The 16,560-nt window shown below is 39.4% G+C and overlaps 1 protein-coding gene across 3 annotated transcripts in view; it reads left to right on the top strand.

The window, feature by feature from the left end:
- Positions 1 to 16,560, top strand: part of atp11c (ATPase phospholipid transporting 11C (ATP11C blood group)) — a 56,200-nt gene that overhangs the window by 37,425 nt on the left and 2,215 nt on the right. For 2 of the 3 annotated variants that reach the window (XM_079629841.1, XM_079629842.1), the window contains exons 7-28: positions 301 to 389; positions 1,132 to 1,182; positions 1,550 to 1,614; positions 1,706 to 1,787; positions 2,297 to 2,447; positions 2,724 to 2,921; positions 3,309 to 3,470; positions 5,146 to 5,333; positions 5,426 to 5,497; positions 5,675 to 5,748; positions 6,110 to 6,213; positions 6,330 to 6,511; positions 6,600 to 6,866; positions 7,158 to 7,335; positions 7,438 to 7,540; positions 8,547 to 8,692; positions 8,791 to 8,850; positions 9,280 to 9,407; positions 9,492 to 9,627; positions 10,019 to 10,084; positions 10,181 to 10,284; positions 10,771 to 10,927. In XM_079629841.1, coding sequence (XP_079485967.1) covers positions 301 to 389; positions 1,132 to 1,182; positions 1,550 to 1,614; positions 1,706 to 1,787; positions 2,297 to 2,447; positions 2,724 to 2,921; positions 3,309 to 3,470; positions 5,146 to 5,333; positions 5,426 to 5,497; positions 5,675 to 5,748; positions 6,110 to 6,213; positions 6,330 to 6,511; positions 6,600 to 6,866; positions 7,158 to 7,335; positions 7,438 to 7,540; positions 8,547 to 8,692; positions 8,791 to 8,850; positions 9,280 to 9,407; positions 9,492 to 9,627; positions 10,019 to 10,084; positions 10,181 to 10,284; positions 10,771 to 10,927 — 2,763 coding nt within the window. Of the gene's footprint in view, positions 1 to 300; positions 390 to 1,131; positions 1,183 to 1,549; positions 1,615 to 1,705; positions 1,788 to 2,296; positions 2,448 to 2,723; positions 2,922 to 3,308; positions 3,471 to 5,145; positions 5,334 to 5,425; positions 5,498 to 5,674; positions 5,749 to 6,109; positions 6,214 to 6,329; positions 6,512 to 6,599; positions 6,867 to 7,157; positions 7,336 to 7,437; positions 7,541 to 8,546; positions 8,693 to 8,790; positions 8,851 to 9,279; positions 9,408 to 9,491; positions 9,628 to 10,018; positions 10,085 to 10,180; positions 10,285 to 10,770; positions 10,928 to 14,407; positions 14,517 to 16,560 lie in introns of all 3 variants that reach the window. The other variant, XM_079629840.1, reaches the window with a different exon arrangement.

The raw sequence follows: 16,560 nt of genomic DNA, 5'->3' as shown, positions 1-16,560 counted from the left end.
GCACAAATATGATTTTCTTGATATGATTATTGATGTTATTTTTAAAAATGTGTCTTTTTGCTTTCCTTGCTCTTTTAAAAAAGAATCATCTGGTGTGTTTTTTTGTTCAAGCATAAACCGAATATGAAATATGGATTCCTTTACTTCGCTTTAGTCAAACTCTTTAAATAGGTGGACCAGATCTCCTCGTTATCATCATCATCATCATTCTTCTGATCTTCATCTTTCTCCCTTTTCCATCCGTGTGCATTTGTGTGTTCAATGCGACCTGGAATACTAATTCGCCTGTCTTTCCCGCAGACACACTACACGGTGCCAGACACGGAGAAGGACCTGCAGGCTCTCTCTGCAACCATTGAGTGTGAACAACCCCAGCCTGACCTCTACAAGTACGAACTCCTTGATAGCACGACCACAAACCGAACCGAAATCCCTTTCACTGCCACCAAAACATGAGGCATTGTGAGCGTTCTGCAGGAAAACCTTGTTTGTAACATGTTGGATCCAGTTTGATTTCAGACCAGCAGCTAACAGTGTGGTTCATGCAACGGTCAAACACTATCTGGCCTCTCCGCTTGAGTAATAAGAACAAATAGACCTTGAAACAAACACAATCTGCAAGTTCAGAGAGGCAGTCCAACTGTAATAGCAGTTTTTTCACTCCAGCGCCCCCTATCACTAAGCACATATCTTTATAGCCTCTTTAGGTGGAAGAACATTTGCATTTCTGATTTCTAGAGCACCAGATGTCGCCTGCTAAAATCCAGTCTCTAAAAAAAAAAACTTGAAAGGGCTGTTGCCAATATGCCAGACTGTTGGGTCATCACCAATGAGCATCTTCCTTGTAAATGGTTCATTTCGTACAGGGCTTATTTGCATAGTGTACTGTATTGGAATACAAATATTATCATCAAGCCTCTATAATGGGGAAGGAGTCTATATAAAACAAAATAAACGCTAATGTATGTGCATGATGGCATCAGTAATTTGCCGCCGTGGCCCGTGGCTGATGAATGTTTTCAGGTTGACCTCATCAAGTAGTCTTGATTATATTCATGTTACTTGATTGTGTTTGTGTTTGAGAGAACATGTATAAGCCTGCTTGACTGTAGCTTGTTTGCTTTTCTGCAGGTTTGTGGGCCGAATGCACATTTACAAGGCGGACCAGGAGCCAGCAGTAAGGTGAGACTGTCTTTGGTCTGATCCCATGGGCCCACTATATCCCACAGTACCTCATAGTCACTCCAGCTCTCTCTTTTCCCTTTGCATTAGCCTCTGATCATTATTCCATCGACCCGTAACGCCATAGCAGCATTAAAGTAAAGCCGGCCTGGCAGCTTTTCAAGCCCTGCACGCTCTTCCATTTGTCACTGGGCCGTTTGAAATGTTTTTATGAGTCTCTATGCCGTGTCCTTCACAAGAGCGGGCTAGGCCAAACTTGCCTACATGCTTCCAGCAATGCTGCTCATTAGGAGCCACTTTAACGTGGGATTGGATGCCAGAATGTGTCTTTATTGACATAATTGTTTGTTTTTATGGTTTAATTTAGATCTTTGGGCCCAGAGAACCTTCTCCTCAAAGGTGCTACGTTGAAAAACACCAAGAAGATTAATGGTAGGTCCCGGCACCTTTTAATTAAAGGAATCTTTTAATGTCGACGAATTATATTCACCCGAATCACTCTTCATTGCCTTTTCTTTGAAAGGTGTCGCAGTATACACAGGCATGGAGACAAAGATGGCACTCAACTACCAGGGCAAATCTCAGAAACGATCAGCTGTTGAAAAGTGAGTGACGAGAGCATTTTTATACCCCAGTGTGCAGTAAGGTTCAAAATATTGATTTTCGGATTATTAGCAAAGTTCATTTTAATGAGCCAGTATTGATTGTAAATCCTAAAATCAATCTTTTAATCAATGTCTGTTTTTTTTGTTAATGTGAAAATAGTGTCTCCGATCTTAAACATTAATGGTAACATTAGTTCAAAATTCTTGAATCATTATCAAATCGAGTGAATCATGATAATATGAATCAGAACTTAATTGAATAATTTTTTTCCGGAGTTTATATAACCAATATATATTTTAATTACCGGTATCTTTATGGAGAGATTTTATTTATTGATTTTATTTATGTATCTCCTATAAAAAGAATATTGACAGCAACTATACATAATAAATAAAATAAATATTTAAGACTAAAATATGAAAAAGAAATTCTTAGCATCTTATTGTGATGTATATCGCATGTACTTAATCATGCAACCACGCATAAACACGTTTCCTCTCTTTTCCAGATCCATCAATGCCTTTCTGTTGGTGTATCTGTGTATCCTCATCAGTAAAGCTGTGGTGTGTACTACACTGAAGTACGTATGGCAGAGCAAAGAAGGTCAGGATGAGCCCTGGTACAACCAGAAAACGCAGAAGGAGAAAGACACTAATATGGTGAGCAGTCTGTGGATTTCACATCTGACCGATTTGAACACGATTGCACGAATCAATTAGCAACTCCCTCTATATCATCCGTCATTCTTGATGCAATTAATATAAATTACAAGCTAATCTGGTCTCTGGTGGCTGTGGTCAGCTCTTACACAGATCATACTTAATAAATCATAATTAGGAAATAGCTTTATGTTTAACCTCCATGTTTCTTTGCTGTTCCAGACATTATATTGGGCTTTGGAGAGACTGAATGCAGGTTTTCTTTCTTTATTTCAGTATTTGAAGATGTTTACAGACTTCCTCTCCTTCATGGTCCTTTTCAACTTTATAATCCCCGTGTCCATGTACGTCACTGTGGAGATGCAGAAATTCCTGGGCTCTTTCTTTATCACTTGGGATAAAGACTTCTTTGACCCGGAGATCCAAGAGGGCGCGCTTGTCAACACTTCAGACCTCAATGAGGAACTTGGCCAGGTTAGACACTGGATTACTTTGGCATATCTGACTCAAATCTGACTGTTCTGTGCATTCATATGTTCATGTTATTCATATATATATATAAATATATGGAAATGTGTTTTAGTCTGAAGGGCTAAATGACAGTAAACCATGACATGAACATAATCTGAGCTGTCCCTGGCTCTTCCATTGGCAGTGAGGTCATAGATCAGCCTTGGCTGGTTATGCAGATGATTGCTCTAAATTACAGGCCATGCTTCGTTAAACTGATTTATGCAAGCAGACTGGTTTTGTCACAAATTAATTGTCCGTTCTTATCGTTGGACTCTGTTAATTTGGGAAGGAGTGCTTTATTGCCTGGGTTTATAGTTGGTAAGGTCAACATTTGTCTGCACCCTGCAGGTGGAATATGTATTCACAGACAAGACGGGCACACTGACCCAGAACAACATGGAGTTCATCGAGTGCTGTATAGACGGCTTCCAGTACAGACACAGAGATGAGCTGGACGGCTTCACTGTGACGGACGGGCCTGTGGGTAAACTGCAGCAGAAGGCTGGACTGGTGAGTTACACTCATTCTGAGACCCAAAGGATCTCAGATGGGATTGATTTTACACTTACGAATCATGTTGTTGAATGTGTTGTTCACCTCAGTATGTAAACTGACTGCAGACCTCTTAAATTATGAATCCTCTGAGGCTGAGAAATAAACACAAAGGCAGTAAACATCAAATGTTTGTGTTGGCAGGCTTTGAAGGACTTAAGTTATGTGTATTAACTCCTTTTTTATAATACATTAATATGCTCCATAAACGTATGGTCTTTTGAGAGCACTTCCTCTTTCTCCTCGCCCTTGTTATTTTGTTGTGCATATGATCTGTATACTAGGGTTGTCACAATAACAACATTTTGAAATTTTACTGTTCTCTACCAATTTTGATGATCTAATGTTATTGAACTACCTTTATTTAACACTTTAAGACCTTGTGACATATTGTGACAAGGTGTGACATATACAAAAGTAATGAGTCATAACTCCAAAACTATAGCAAAGAGAGTCAAAAGGTAGGTATCGTTTGATAGAAAACGTTTAGTAAATATACATTTTCATTTCATTTGGGCATTCTCATGCTGAGAAACTGCTGATAAAAGACAAAAAAAGTGTGTACAATGGAAATTTTACATATTTTTCTCATTTGACATGCAATAACTCAGGAAGGAAATAAGGTAGGAGGACAATTCTTTTTTTTTGGTGAAGTTCCCCTACATGCGAGCTGCATCTAGATCCAATTTTGTGGTGATAGCAATAAGTAATCAAAAGTTACAGCGTTTGGAAACAAGGTAGCTATTTTGTTTATCCCTTGACACCTGGAAGGCATTTTTTTTTTTTTTATTATTGTTGTTTTCAGACATACACAAAACATAATATCTTTATATCTAAGTGGCGGATCTAAAGTTTCGTCAAAGCCCATAACAGTCATGCTTGTTGTATTCTACTCTGTGAGACCTTTCAAATGACATACGACTATCTGAGCGGTATGCTGTTTTTAACACATTGCAGTACATAATACAACAAATATTTCATAAACTAGGAAAACATTTTATTTTTTTTTTATCAGCAAATTACTCCGCACTACTTTGGAGTTAATCAAAGTTCAGACTCTAAGCTTTCAAATTATACCTATTTTGTGTTGATCAAGGCAATAGTTTTGAAAAATTTGATTATTAACTTTTTCGTAGCTTGGTGGTGCCCGCCGGTGGTACTGTACACTCCGGTTTAGAGGGACTACTCAGAAACCGTTAAGAGTTGATCAAAATGATGCTTTAGATGCATTACTTTAAAATGATACCTATTTTGTGTTATTCCATTCAGTGGTTGCTTAGTAATTTAATTATGGAAATTTAATTAAAAAAATTATTTGGCTTTAAAGGATTAAAAAGTTGCATTACATTATTACATTACATTAACACTACCGTTAAAAAATTGGGGTCAGTAAGATTTTTTTTTTCTCTTGTTCATCAAGTTTGATCCTAAACTTTTGAACGGTATAATAATATTATAATAATATATTATAAATATTAACAAATGAAATGAAAATAATGGTGGAAGCTAAATTATGCAATTATTTACCAATTAGTTTTCATGTTTAAAGGTACTTCGAGTTTTCCAAGTATTGTAAGTAAACATGCACAAATATGCATGGTCATAAGCAGTATGTTATTTTTCTGTCTGCTAGGAGAAAGAGGAGTTGTTTCTGCGGGCCCTGTGCCTGTGCCACACGGTGCAGGTCAAGGAGGACGGAGCGGAGGAAACTCCTAGGGACCAAGTTGATGGTGTTGATGGGATGTTTCCCCAGCCAGAGGAGGAACGATGTTTCATCGCATCTTCTCCTGATGAGATCGCACTGGTCAAAGGAGCCATGAGGTGGGACCACAATATGCATTTTTTTATTTCTTCTTGTGGCTGATAATGGTTGGATCGCTGGCACTTACTGACATAACTTTTATTCTGTTTAGATATGGCTTCACCTTTCTTGGTTTGGAGAGTAAGAGCATGAAGATCAAGAACAGGCAAAATGATATAGAGGAGTAAGTTATGATCATTGACGTCTCATCAAACACAATATTATTGCTAATATACTTCTTCAGTACTTACACCCATGGATTTTTTAAAACCTGGAACGATATATAATTAGCTGTAAGGAAGATTTGCATAGCTATTATTCGTTTTGCGTATTTCTACATATTATTTGTCTAACTTTTCAGGTATAAATTGCTCCATGTCCTAAACTTTGACCCAGTCCGACGGAGAATGAGCGTCATCGTGCAGAGCAAATCAGGTGAGCTAGAGATCATTAGTGATGCTCGCTAAGGCTTTTGCTATTGCTCATATGCAGGGTTAGAGATTTGAATTGCATAACTTGTCCTGCACCATTTCTGCTGTTGACATGAATGATAACGTAAACCATGTGACTTGAGGTGAAGTGACCTTTTTAGCGATCAGTAGTTGATCATTTATAGATAATGTATAGATAATTTATGCAAACGGTCTCTGTCTGCTCAGAACACCACAACCACTTAGCAACTCCACAGAACATCTCAGCATTGTGGTTGTGAGTTTTGCAGATGATGTAAGAAGCAAGTTTATGTTGTAATCTGTAACTCTGAATGCCTCCCACCTGTCGTCTTCTGTTTATTTAGGGGAGACGCTGCTTTTCTGTAAGGGAGCCGATTCCTCCATCTTCCCAAGAGTCAAACCAGAGGAGGTGGACAGGATTCAGTTGCACGTTGAGCGAAATGCAACGGTACAGTAGATTACATAATGTTAATGTAATCCAGTGTCTTTCATTTACAAGGATGTTATGACTACATTGACTTTTTAAATATTGAAAAAGCCTAATTGTGTGTTTTCGCTCACCAGGAGGGTTACCGTACACTGTGTGTAGCCTTTAAGCAGCTGAGTGCTGAGGAGTATGCCGTGGCAGACACTGGGCTGAGGGAGGCGAGACTGGCTCTTCAGGACAGGGAGGAGAAACTCATGGCCATTTATAACCAAGTGGAAACTGGCATGAGTTTGATTGGAGCGACTGCTGTAGAGGACCGGTTGGTGACCTAAATGGCTATTTACGCCATGTTTTTGTCTCAAAGAGAAGCCCTGGATTGCTTAACATCTTAACATCTTGTATCCCAGACTTCAGGAAGAGGCAGCGGAGACCATGGAGGCCTTGCAGGGTGCAGGGATAAAAGTTTGGGTGCTGACGGGGGACAAAATGGAGACGGCCAAGTCCACTTGCTATGCTTGCCGCCTGTTCCAGAGGGGTACGGAGCTACTGGAACTGACTGTGCGGACACTGGAGGATGGGAGGATAAAGCGCGAGGACAAACTTCTTGAGTTGTTACGGGACTACCATAGAAGAGCAGTGCAGGACGCCCCACCGGTCAAAGCAGGGGTCACCAGGTCAGACCCTTGACCTCTTACTGGCTTTTTAGTGAATTTTGGTACAGTTTAGGAATGGACAATATAATAGGACCAAGTAGAGTTTTAATTTTAATTTAATTTATCAATATTAAAATCAGTTAATATTGAATATACATGTCAATATTGAAATTTTTTTTGACAAAATTGTATAGAGTTTTAGTATCTGCTATCAGTCATAACATGAACATAATTATAGGCTTAACGTATCGGCCAGAATTTGAATATGGTGTATTTAATGACCCCTAATTTACTGTCATTTTTGTACCACAGGAGTTGGTCTACAGCAAATCAGGAGTACGGCTTCATCATAGATGGTGCTACGCTGTCGTTGATGATGAACCCACCCCGTGATGCAGATGCCAGCCTGTACAGGAACCTCTTTCTGCAGATCTGCCAGAACAGCACTGCCGTCCTCTGCTGCCGCATGGCACCCCTGCAGAAAGCTCAGGTCACACCTGCAGGCTGACACTTTGGCATCTTTTTATGGTGCCTATAATAATATGCACTTACTCTATGAATTAGTTGGCTAAAGTTCTTTTACTCACTTTAGATTGTGAAGATGGTGAAGAACTCCAAAGGTTCCCCAATCACCCTCTCTATTGGCGATGGGGCCAATGATGTTAGCATGATTCTTGAGGCACACGTGGGCATTGGTGAGATCTCATTGTGCATACATGTAAACTACTGTTAAAAAGTTGGGGCTCAGTTTTTTTTTTTTTTTTTAAGAAATACTTTGAAAGAATACTTTTATTCAGCAAGACAGAAGATTTCTATGTCAAATAAATGCTGTTATTTTTAACTTTCTATTCATCAAAGAGTCCTAAAAAAAAATGTATCACAGTTTTCACAAAAATATAAAGCAGCACAACTTTTTTCCAATTTGGAAAATAAGTGTTTCTTGAGCACTAAATCGCCATGTTAGAATGATTTCTGAAGGATCTTGAGACAATGAAGACTAAGTAAAACTGCTGAAAATTCTGCTTTTCCATCACAGGGATAGATTATATTTTAAAATATATTCAAATCGAAAACAGTTATTTTAAATGGTTGTACTATTATTATTTTTGATCAAATAAATGCAGCCTTAAGGCCCTTTCACACTGGACGCGATTTTGACGCACGAATAATTTGCGCGATGGTTTTATTTTTTGATCAGCTGTTGTGTAATGAGTGCTTACACACCGAACGCGAATGTGCTGCGGCGAAAAAACGACTTTTTTTTTCGCTTCGATGTTGATTTTTTTTTTTACTTTTGCGGCGACAGAAAAGGCTTCAGCCAATCACACACAGTGGATTGTTTATTTGATTGCATGTAAACGTAGCCCTCACCTCAGCAGACTGCCAGACGCTGCTCCGGACCGATTGGTTCCCTGAAGTTAGTGGTTTGTCTCGTCAGATGCGGTGCCACTCTCTGAACGAGCTCCTCAAATTGTCCCTATTTCGCACGCAAACTATTCGCTTTTTCGTGTACGCGTCTGGTGTGAAAGGGCCTTTAGTTAGTATAAGAGACTTCTTCCAAAAACGAAACAAATCCTACCGACTCTAATAATGTACACTACCATTCAAAAGTTTAAAGTGTACATAACAGTATCTTGCTCAGGATTTATTGTTATTTCTTTGCGATGGAATGTGATGGTGTTTGTTCTATTGTGTGTTCAGGTGTTAAAGGTAAGGAGGGTCGTCAAGCTGTGAGGAACAGTGATTATGCCATCCCTAAACTCAAGCACTTAAAGAAGCTTTTGCTGGCTCACGGGCATCTCTACTATGTGCGCATTGCTCATCTTGTCCAGTACTTCTTTTATAAGGTACATCTGGCATCCAGTGGCCCGTGTTTCAATCTATAAATATAAAGGTAGTTATTTTTGTAACTCTTTTAAACCTTTTTTTCTCTTCTCTCCCTTAGAATCTTTGCTTCATATTACCTCAGTTCCTTTACCAGTTTTTCTGTGGATACTCTCAGCAGGTATGTGCAAATAAAGGACCTGTTAGAGGACTACGTCCCAGCAGGTCCCTCTCCTCTGCCTCTGCTCTTGACTTTGCGTCTTTCCTCTGCATTTCTCTCTTCCCTTCTTTGAACTGATATTTATATATATCAGTTGTGTCCCATCTTTTTCCTTCTTTCTCCTCTAGTATTGTCCTGTCACTTCTGCCATCGATAATTTTTTTTATATAAAACAATATTAGAAACAGCTTTTAACCATTTTTCAGCTGTGAATTCCTGTAATTGGTTTAATGGATCTTGACATCACATTTTCCAGCATGTGTTTTGTGTATATATATCAAGCGACCATTGCATGTGGCCACACAGTCAGATTGTGTGCATATGTGTGATGTCCTTATTGTGGTATTAACCTCCCCGGTGCCCCGTCCTTTCCCTCGCTCCCCTTCCCAGCCCCTGTACGACGCAGCCTATCTGACGATGTACAACATCTGCTTCACCTCCATGCCCATTCTGGCCTACAGCCTGCTGGAACAGCACATGTCCATCGAGGTTCTGCTGGACAATGCCACCCTCTACAGGTGCCAGTCTGCACTGCAACTCTTCTGCTGATTTAATTTGTACCATGCTGTTGCTGATGTACTGTGTTTTTATCATTCTTGCAGAGAAATAGCCAAAAATGCCATGTTACGCTGGCGCCCCTTCCTCTACTGGACAGTATTAGGAATTTTTCAGGGTCTCATGTTCTTCTTTGGTGTCCGTTTCCTGTTCAGCAATCCAGCACTGCAGGATAATGGGCAGGTTAGAGCTGGTTTGCTTTTTAAAGTGGGCATGAAAGAAACAGAAGTCGCAATAGTCTTTTTTTTTTTTCTTTATTGCGACATATCTGTGTGAAATGGCTTCTCGAATAAAGGAAATTTGGGTGGGACTTGATTTTGTCTATCGGGAATTGATTGACTTGTTGGATTGCTGTGGTTTGCTATTGCTGTGATGTCATGTGAGTGACAGGTTGTCCCGCCCTCATGCAAATAAACACCTCATCAGAGAAGAGAAAATATGTTACAAGAGGGAGGGGGAGTTATTTTGATTAAAGGTTACAAGGGTACCTGAATTTCAAAAAAACTGTGACTTTAAAAACTGTATGAATGAAAAAGCGGGAACTGCGTTTTGATTTTACTCCTTCCTTTCACAGGTCTTCGGAAACTGGTCTTATGGAACAATTGTCTTTACGGTCCTTGTTTTCACTGTGACATTGAAGGTTGGTGGCTTGATTAGTTCGTCTCAAACTTCTCAACTATAAAAGAAGTATCTCAGATCTTCATTTGTCAGAGACTGACTGCGTTCCCTCTCCCAGCTGGCTTTAGACACGCGGCACTGGACGTGGATCAACCATTTTGTGATCTGGGGCTCACTGGCCTTCTATGTTTTCTTCAGTTTCTTCTGGGGAGGCATCATATGGTGAGGAAATGTTGAAGTCTGCAAAGTCCTTTCTTCTCTATTAAGGGCGCGCGCGCTTAATTTTGTCCATTAGGAATGAATTGGATCGTTGCCGTTTGCTAATTGCTGCAAATCTCATTTGAGTGACAGGTTGCAGGAGGGGAGGGATAATTATCCAGCCCTCGCGCCTCTGCACACGTCATCAGAGAACTTTTTTAGCTGATATTATATTTGTTGTTAAAAGGGATGCAAATAACTTCAACACCTTGAATTGTTAACGAGTGGATTTCGTTATTGATAATTAACACCGATTAACATGTGGTCCACTAGGGATTTATTTATTTTTGTGCTGCGGCTTCATTGTACAGCTCTGATTGTAGAATGAAGCAAATATAATTTTCAGTAAAGATAAATAAAATAAATGAACTGATGTTTAATCGCATGAGTTAACTTGTCTTGCGCTCTTGTTTTCTCTTTCCTTCCTTCTCTCTCCCTCTCTTTTTCTAGGCCGTTTTTGAAGCAGCAGCGTTTGTACTTTGTGTTTGCTAACATGCTGAGTTCAGTGTCTGCCTGGCTGGTTATCATCATCCTCATTCTCCTCAGTCTGCTGCCAGAGCTCCTTTTGGTGGTCCTCCGCAAGCCCAGAGGCCCCCATTCACGACAGGTATACTTCTCCCTCACATTTTTACTCCTCTCTGACTTCCTCAATTCTTCATTTCGACCATATCCATCCTATTCTCCCTTATTCTTCCTGATTTACCTTCTCTTCTGTTCTTCTTTCATCTTACACCATGTCCTAACCAGGCATGACGTGACGCAGTCATGACCAATTAGAAGAATATTTGATGTTTAATTCACAGTTATGTTGACCATGATTTTAGGGCCAGTGTAGGAAGGCAAAATGCACTGTTGCTTGGTGTGGTCATGGCTGGTTAGCACATAAACTCTGATTTACATGGTAGAGAGATTGTTTGTGTCATTTGTTGCTTTATCACGTCACACCTGTTTAGGACACGGTCACATTTAATAATCCCCTGTACCCTCAGCCTTGTTTTACCTTTTAAGACCTTACTTTTTTATTTATTCTCAAACTCTGTCACTTCTCAAGTGTCTCTTTTCCTTACTTCCCTTGACTGTCATGAATTACACCATTGACTTTTCCCCTAACAGAACTCTTGCCTTGTTTCAAAGCTCTGAACAGTTTGGATTGTTGGGGTTGGTCAAACAGACAGGAAGTCAATCAGTCTAATTGTTACTATCACTCTTCTTCGATGTCCTCTCCTACTCTCCTGTAGCTTTTTGTCCCATGTATCACTCTGACTTAAATACTGACATAAATACTTGCATCACTCTGTGCTGGTGTCAGTGGCTACCCAACCAGCTAACATTTACCACAGTTAGAATCTATAAGCAATAATTAGTCCCCTCCAGTAATTTGAATTATTTAAAGGAAGTGAGCACCTGCTGTAGGGGGTCGCTAATGTGTGTGACACTAGTTAAGCAGGCTTTCAGGCCAGAGATGAGCATACGGGGCTAATCTGCCCCCTGCTTCCTCACAGGTAGGTGTCGCTTCCCTTCCAAGAATGCCACGTGTCAATTAAAACGGCTAATGGGTAGACATTTTGTGTCATTGATTTCAATGTGATAATGATGTCATTTATTCAATTGTCAACTTTAATAATGGTTTTATAATTATAGCCTAATGAACTTTAGATGAGAAACATGGTCTTTATTGACCAATGTAACTTGTAAAATGTGAAACGATACATTGGGTGTAGAGGTTATATCACAAGCTAATTTGTATTACAGGAGAAAAACTGAAAGCATGAATAAGAAAAACATAATCACTCTATTAATAAATTTGTGAAGCAATTTTGTATTAATAACTGCAGCTTGTTGAAAATGCTGTGAAAAGTATGTGCAGTTCAGACATTATGCAAATGAGCAGTGATGCTGGCTTAAAGTCAAGCTCTGCTGAACTTAGTCACACCGTCAGCCCGATATTGAAAATTAAGCAACTATGCTCATTAATATAGAACAGGTGTGTTTATTTGCATTTTACTACGCATACAATTGCAGCTCATCAATTCAGAATCTACGCTACCGATCAAAAGTCTGGGGTCAGTACATTTATTTAGATGCATTTAATGTTAAAAAAAAGATTTCCATTAAAAAAATCAGTTTTTTAAACTTGCTGTTCATTAAATAATCCTGAAAAAAATATCACCGTTTCCACAAAAATATTAGGCAGCACAACTATTGTTAATAACAATAAGAAATGCTTTAGCAGCAAATCGTTATGAGAATGATTTCAGAAGTATCATGTGACTGAAGACTGGAGTAATGATGCTGAAAATTCAACTTTGCCATTACAGAAATAAATTCAATTTTAAAACATATTAAAATAAAAAAAAGCAATGTTTTGATTTCACAATTTCACAATATTACTGTTTTTAGATCAAATAAATGCTGCCTTGCTGAGCATAAGAGACTTCTTTCGAAAAAACATTAAAAAAAGAATCTTACTAACCCCAGACTTTTGAATGGTAGTGTGTGATGTTTTAAAAATGTATTAAAATTCCTGATAGTTTAATATTCTATTCGGCAGACCATAAATGTATTATGGGATTTATGTGGCAATCAATTTCCACCAGGAGAGTTAGTCTGTTTTATAGATACTTATTCATGCTGAGCCGGTCAACTTTCTGCTGAATCAAACAGCACATAGTCAGGGTTCTAGTTACTGGAGCTTTTCACTTGAATATTTAATTGCGTTTCTGCCACATTTCTCTTGTTTCTCTATCTCTACCCCCATAACTTTACTCCCACCCTTTCTTACCCATGACCTTCTTTTAATTTTCCTGTCCTCTTTGGTCTCTTGCCCACCTATGTGCTGTCCCATAGATGAAACGACGTCTTCCTTCCTCTGGGACATCCACTATCTTCATGCTGTCGCAGACTGCTAGCACTCACAGCTTTTCCTGGAGTGACTGAGGTCTCTCTGCCTGCTCCTCTTCTGCTTTTTGTCTCACTGTCCCTCCTCCTTTGGGTTGCCTGTCTGTATCTTCAGTGTCCTGCCTGCCGTCTCTCCACCCGTTTGTCTCTGCTCGGTGGTGTTCTTCGCTAGCTCAAATGTGTTTGTCACGGGTTCTGGGTTTGGATTGTCAGTCGAACGGTGTATCGTGGTGGCAGTTTTTTGAGTGGGTGTTTGTCTTGAGGCGTTGTGCAAGAATTGTCCCCAAAAGCTGAGCCGCGGTGTTGGGTGTTCCTCAGTGTGCGTCTGTAAGGGCTGCAGGGTATGATGGGAATTCCTTCAGCTGCCTGTTCCAGGTGCCTGCTCTCTCTGCATGCCCAGCCAGGAGAATGCAGCACACAAACATACAGGGTTTTATGCATGCGTGCTCGGCCAAGCCTACTCCTCTCCCCACCCAAACCACTGTGACTTTATGGGTGCATTTGGCTGCTTGATTCAAAGTGAGATCTTGTGTGTATGTGCGAGAGAGTGTTTGTCTTGTTAGTGTTGGGGATCGAGGAAAAAAAAAAAGACGATTGACCAGATAAGAAAGGGGAATTTTTAACTTAAGAGTTAAAATAAGAATGAATAAGAATGTGATATTAAATTATCTTAATATATATATATGTGTATATATATATATATATATATATATATATATATATATATACACAATGTGATATGCAATGCAGTAATTCAAATATTATTTTTATAATTTGAAATTTGGCGCTAAATACATTTTTATACGGTAGTGTAGTTAGGATAAATGATTTGGCACTACTATAAAAGTAGAAGTAAAAGTAGAATCATTTAGGAACTAGAATCACCCATCTCTTTGTGGGTTTATATTGAGTTTGTTTGAGTTTTGGCTGACTTTTGTGTGGGTCACAAAAGGGATGAGGGATTATGTTAGAAAAAATGGCCATTATGAATTCTTCCATGAAAGTTAAGCTGTATGGAAACACTAAACACGTTATTGTGCCCTCAAATATGAAATCTCATCATTATAAATATCCTTCACCATGTTTTGTCTTATTTTTAAAGGATTTACTGTACCGCAGTTGTGTGTTTGAGTGGGTATGTGTGTGTCCGATCCATCGTGTTTAAGTGTCTTTCACCACCCCCTTTCAGAAAAAGCCGGGTCAGTCGAATGTTGGGGGCAGCCATTCCTCTCAGTCTTCAGCCAGACCCCTGCTCATGAGAACCTTTTCAGACGAGTCCAATTCTGTCAAATGAACAGGTACAAGACCCCAGACCTTTACAATCAGAGCCCCAATTGAGCGCCTGACCCTAGTCATCCACAAGGGATCTGCCTCGTAGTCGGTGCAGTTCCTCCCCTTGGGTTCAGTCGGCGCCCCCTCTGTGGGATGCTTTTAATTTCCTCCGAATTCTGCTGTGGAAATTCTCCCTACCTCAGGATGAACTCACATCGGTTGGCTGAAAAGACATTTAGTCTTTGACTTATTTAAAGGAACACTCCGACTTTTTGGGACTTTAGCCTATTCCCCTTATCCCCCAGAGTTAGATAAGTCCATACATACTTTTTTTCATCTCCGTGCGTGCTATAAGTCTGTTTGACGCACCCACCGCTAGCCTAGCTTAGCACAAAGACTGGATGTGAATGGTTGCAGCTAGCATACTAATCCAAATAAGTGACAAAATAACGCAAACATTTTCCTATTTACATGTTGTGATTTGTATAGTCACAGAGTGTACAAAAAACAAAGTCACATGAGACACAGACATATTTTAACCGTATAAATACTGGGAACTATATTCTCTGAAGGCGAAGCACTGCTACTTGGGCGGAGTGATAACCGCAGCACCTGAGACGCGCCGAGGTGAGGAGCAGAGAGTTCGTTCAGAGTTTGGGTTACAGAGTCAGCAATTTATAAATAGTAAAAGCGTAGTTTACAATCATGGATTTTCGCTGTATTGTAAAGAGCTGTGACAATAAACAGGGAGACCAGGTAATACCATGATGTTTCATAGAATTCCAACTAAAAACGCTGACCGGATGAAGAAATGGCTACTTGCTCTGGATATTGATCAAAACACACCTAATGAGATTATCAAGGGACATTATGTTTGCTCGGTACATTTCACTGAGGACGACTATTTTCAAAAAAGGGAATTTGCCACAAGGAACGTGTGCTGAAGGATACGGCCATCCCATCGATATCACATACAGGACAAAGTGAGCGGCTGCGGTAAGTGTTCCGTTATATTTTTAAATGTTTAGCCTAACGTTACTGTAACAGTGCCATTAGCTAACTTAGATCTAATGTAACGTTAGTGACACTATTATATGAATAGGGTGGTAACTACTATTGCAGTTGTTTACGGGCTCCATGTATCCCCTGTAATGTTAGTATTGTTGCCTCGAACGCGCTCTGTCGTCCCAGTAACACTTGAGCGGAGCTAGAGCTCACAGTCACGTTGGTTTTGTTGACAGAAGAAAAAACGGCGCGTCTCATGTGCTGCGGTTATCACTCCGCCCAAGTAGCAGTGCTTCGTCTTCAGAGAATATAGTTCCCAGTATTTATACGGTTAAAATATGTCTGTCTCATGTGACTTTGTTTTTTGTACACTCTGTGACTACAAATCACAACATGTAAATAGGAAAATGTTTGTTTTATTTTGTCACTTATTTGGATTAGTATGCTAGCTGCAACCATTCACATCCAGTCTTTGTGCTAAGCTAGGCTAGCGGTGGGTGCGTCAAACAGACTTATAGCACGCACGGAGATGAAAAAGGTATGTATGGACTTATCTAACTCTGGGGGATAAGGTGAATAGGCTAAAGTCCCAAAAAGTCGGAGTGTTCCTTTAAGAAAAAGAACACACTACAGCTCAACAGTGACAAGTATATCCCCATTGATTTTCTCCATAGAGATTTAAACATTCTGCACCTTAGAGATTGCACATTTCTTGAACTAAACCATCCAGCTCTGAGATTGACAATTACAACATTTGATTTGATGCAAAAAGTATTTGAAAATGTGAAAAATACATTCAAATTAATCTTTGCGACTAATTTGTTTTCGGTAACACTTTATTTTCTCTCTCATTGTTACATGTTACATGTATTTACTATAGAAATAACTGTAAATTATGCATAATTACATGTAACTAACCTTAAACCAAATCCTAACCCTATAGTAAGTACATGTAGTTAATTATTATTACTCAGTACTTAACAGTACAATTACAGTGTAACAAAGACACCTTAAAATAAAGTGTAACAGTGTTTTCTTATCGGATAATTCACTAATGTCTTTTAC

This window comes from Phoxinus phoxinus, assembly GCF_949152265.1.
Source record: "Phoxinus phoxinus genome assembly, chromosome: 12".
In the NCBI taxonomy this organism is placed as follows: Eukaryota; Metazoa; Chordata; class Actinopteri; order Cypriniformes; family Leuciscidae; genus Phoxinus; species Phoxinus phoxinus.
This window is presented reverse-complemented; position numbering and strand designations above follow the sequence as displayed.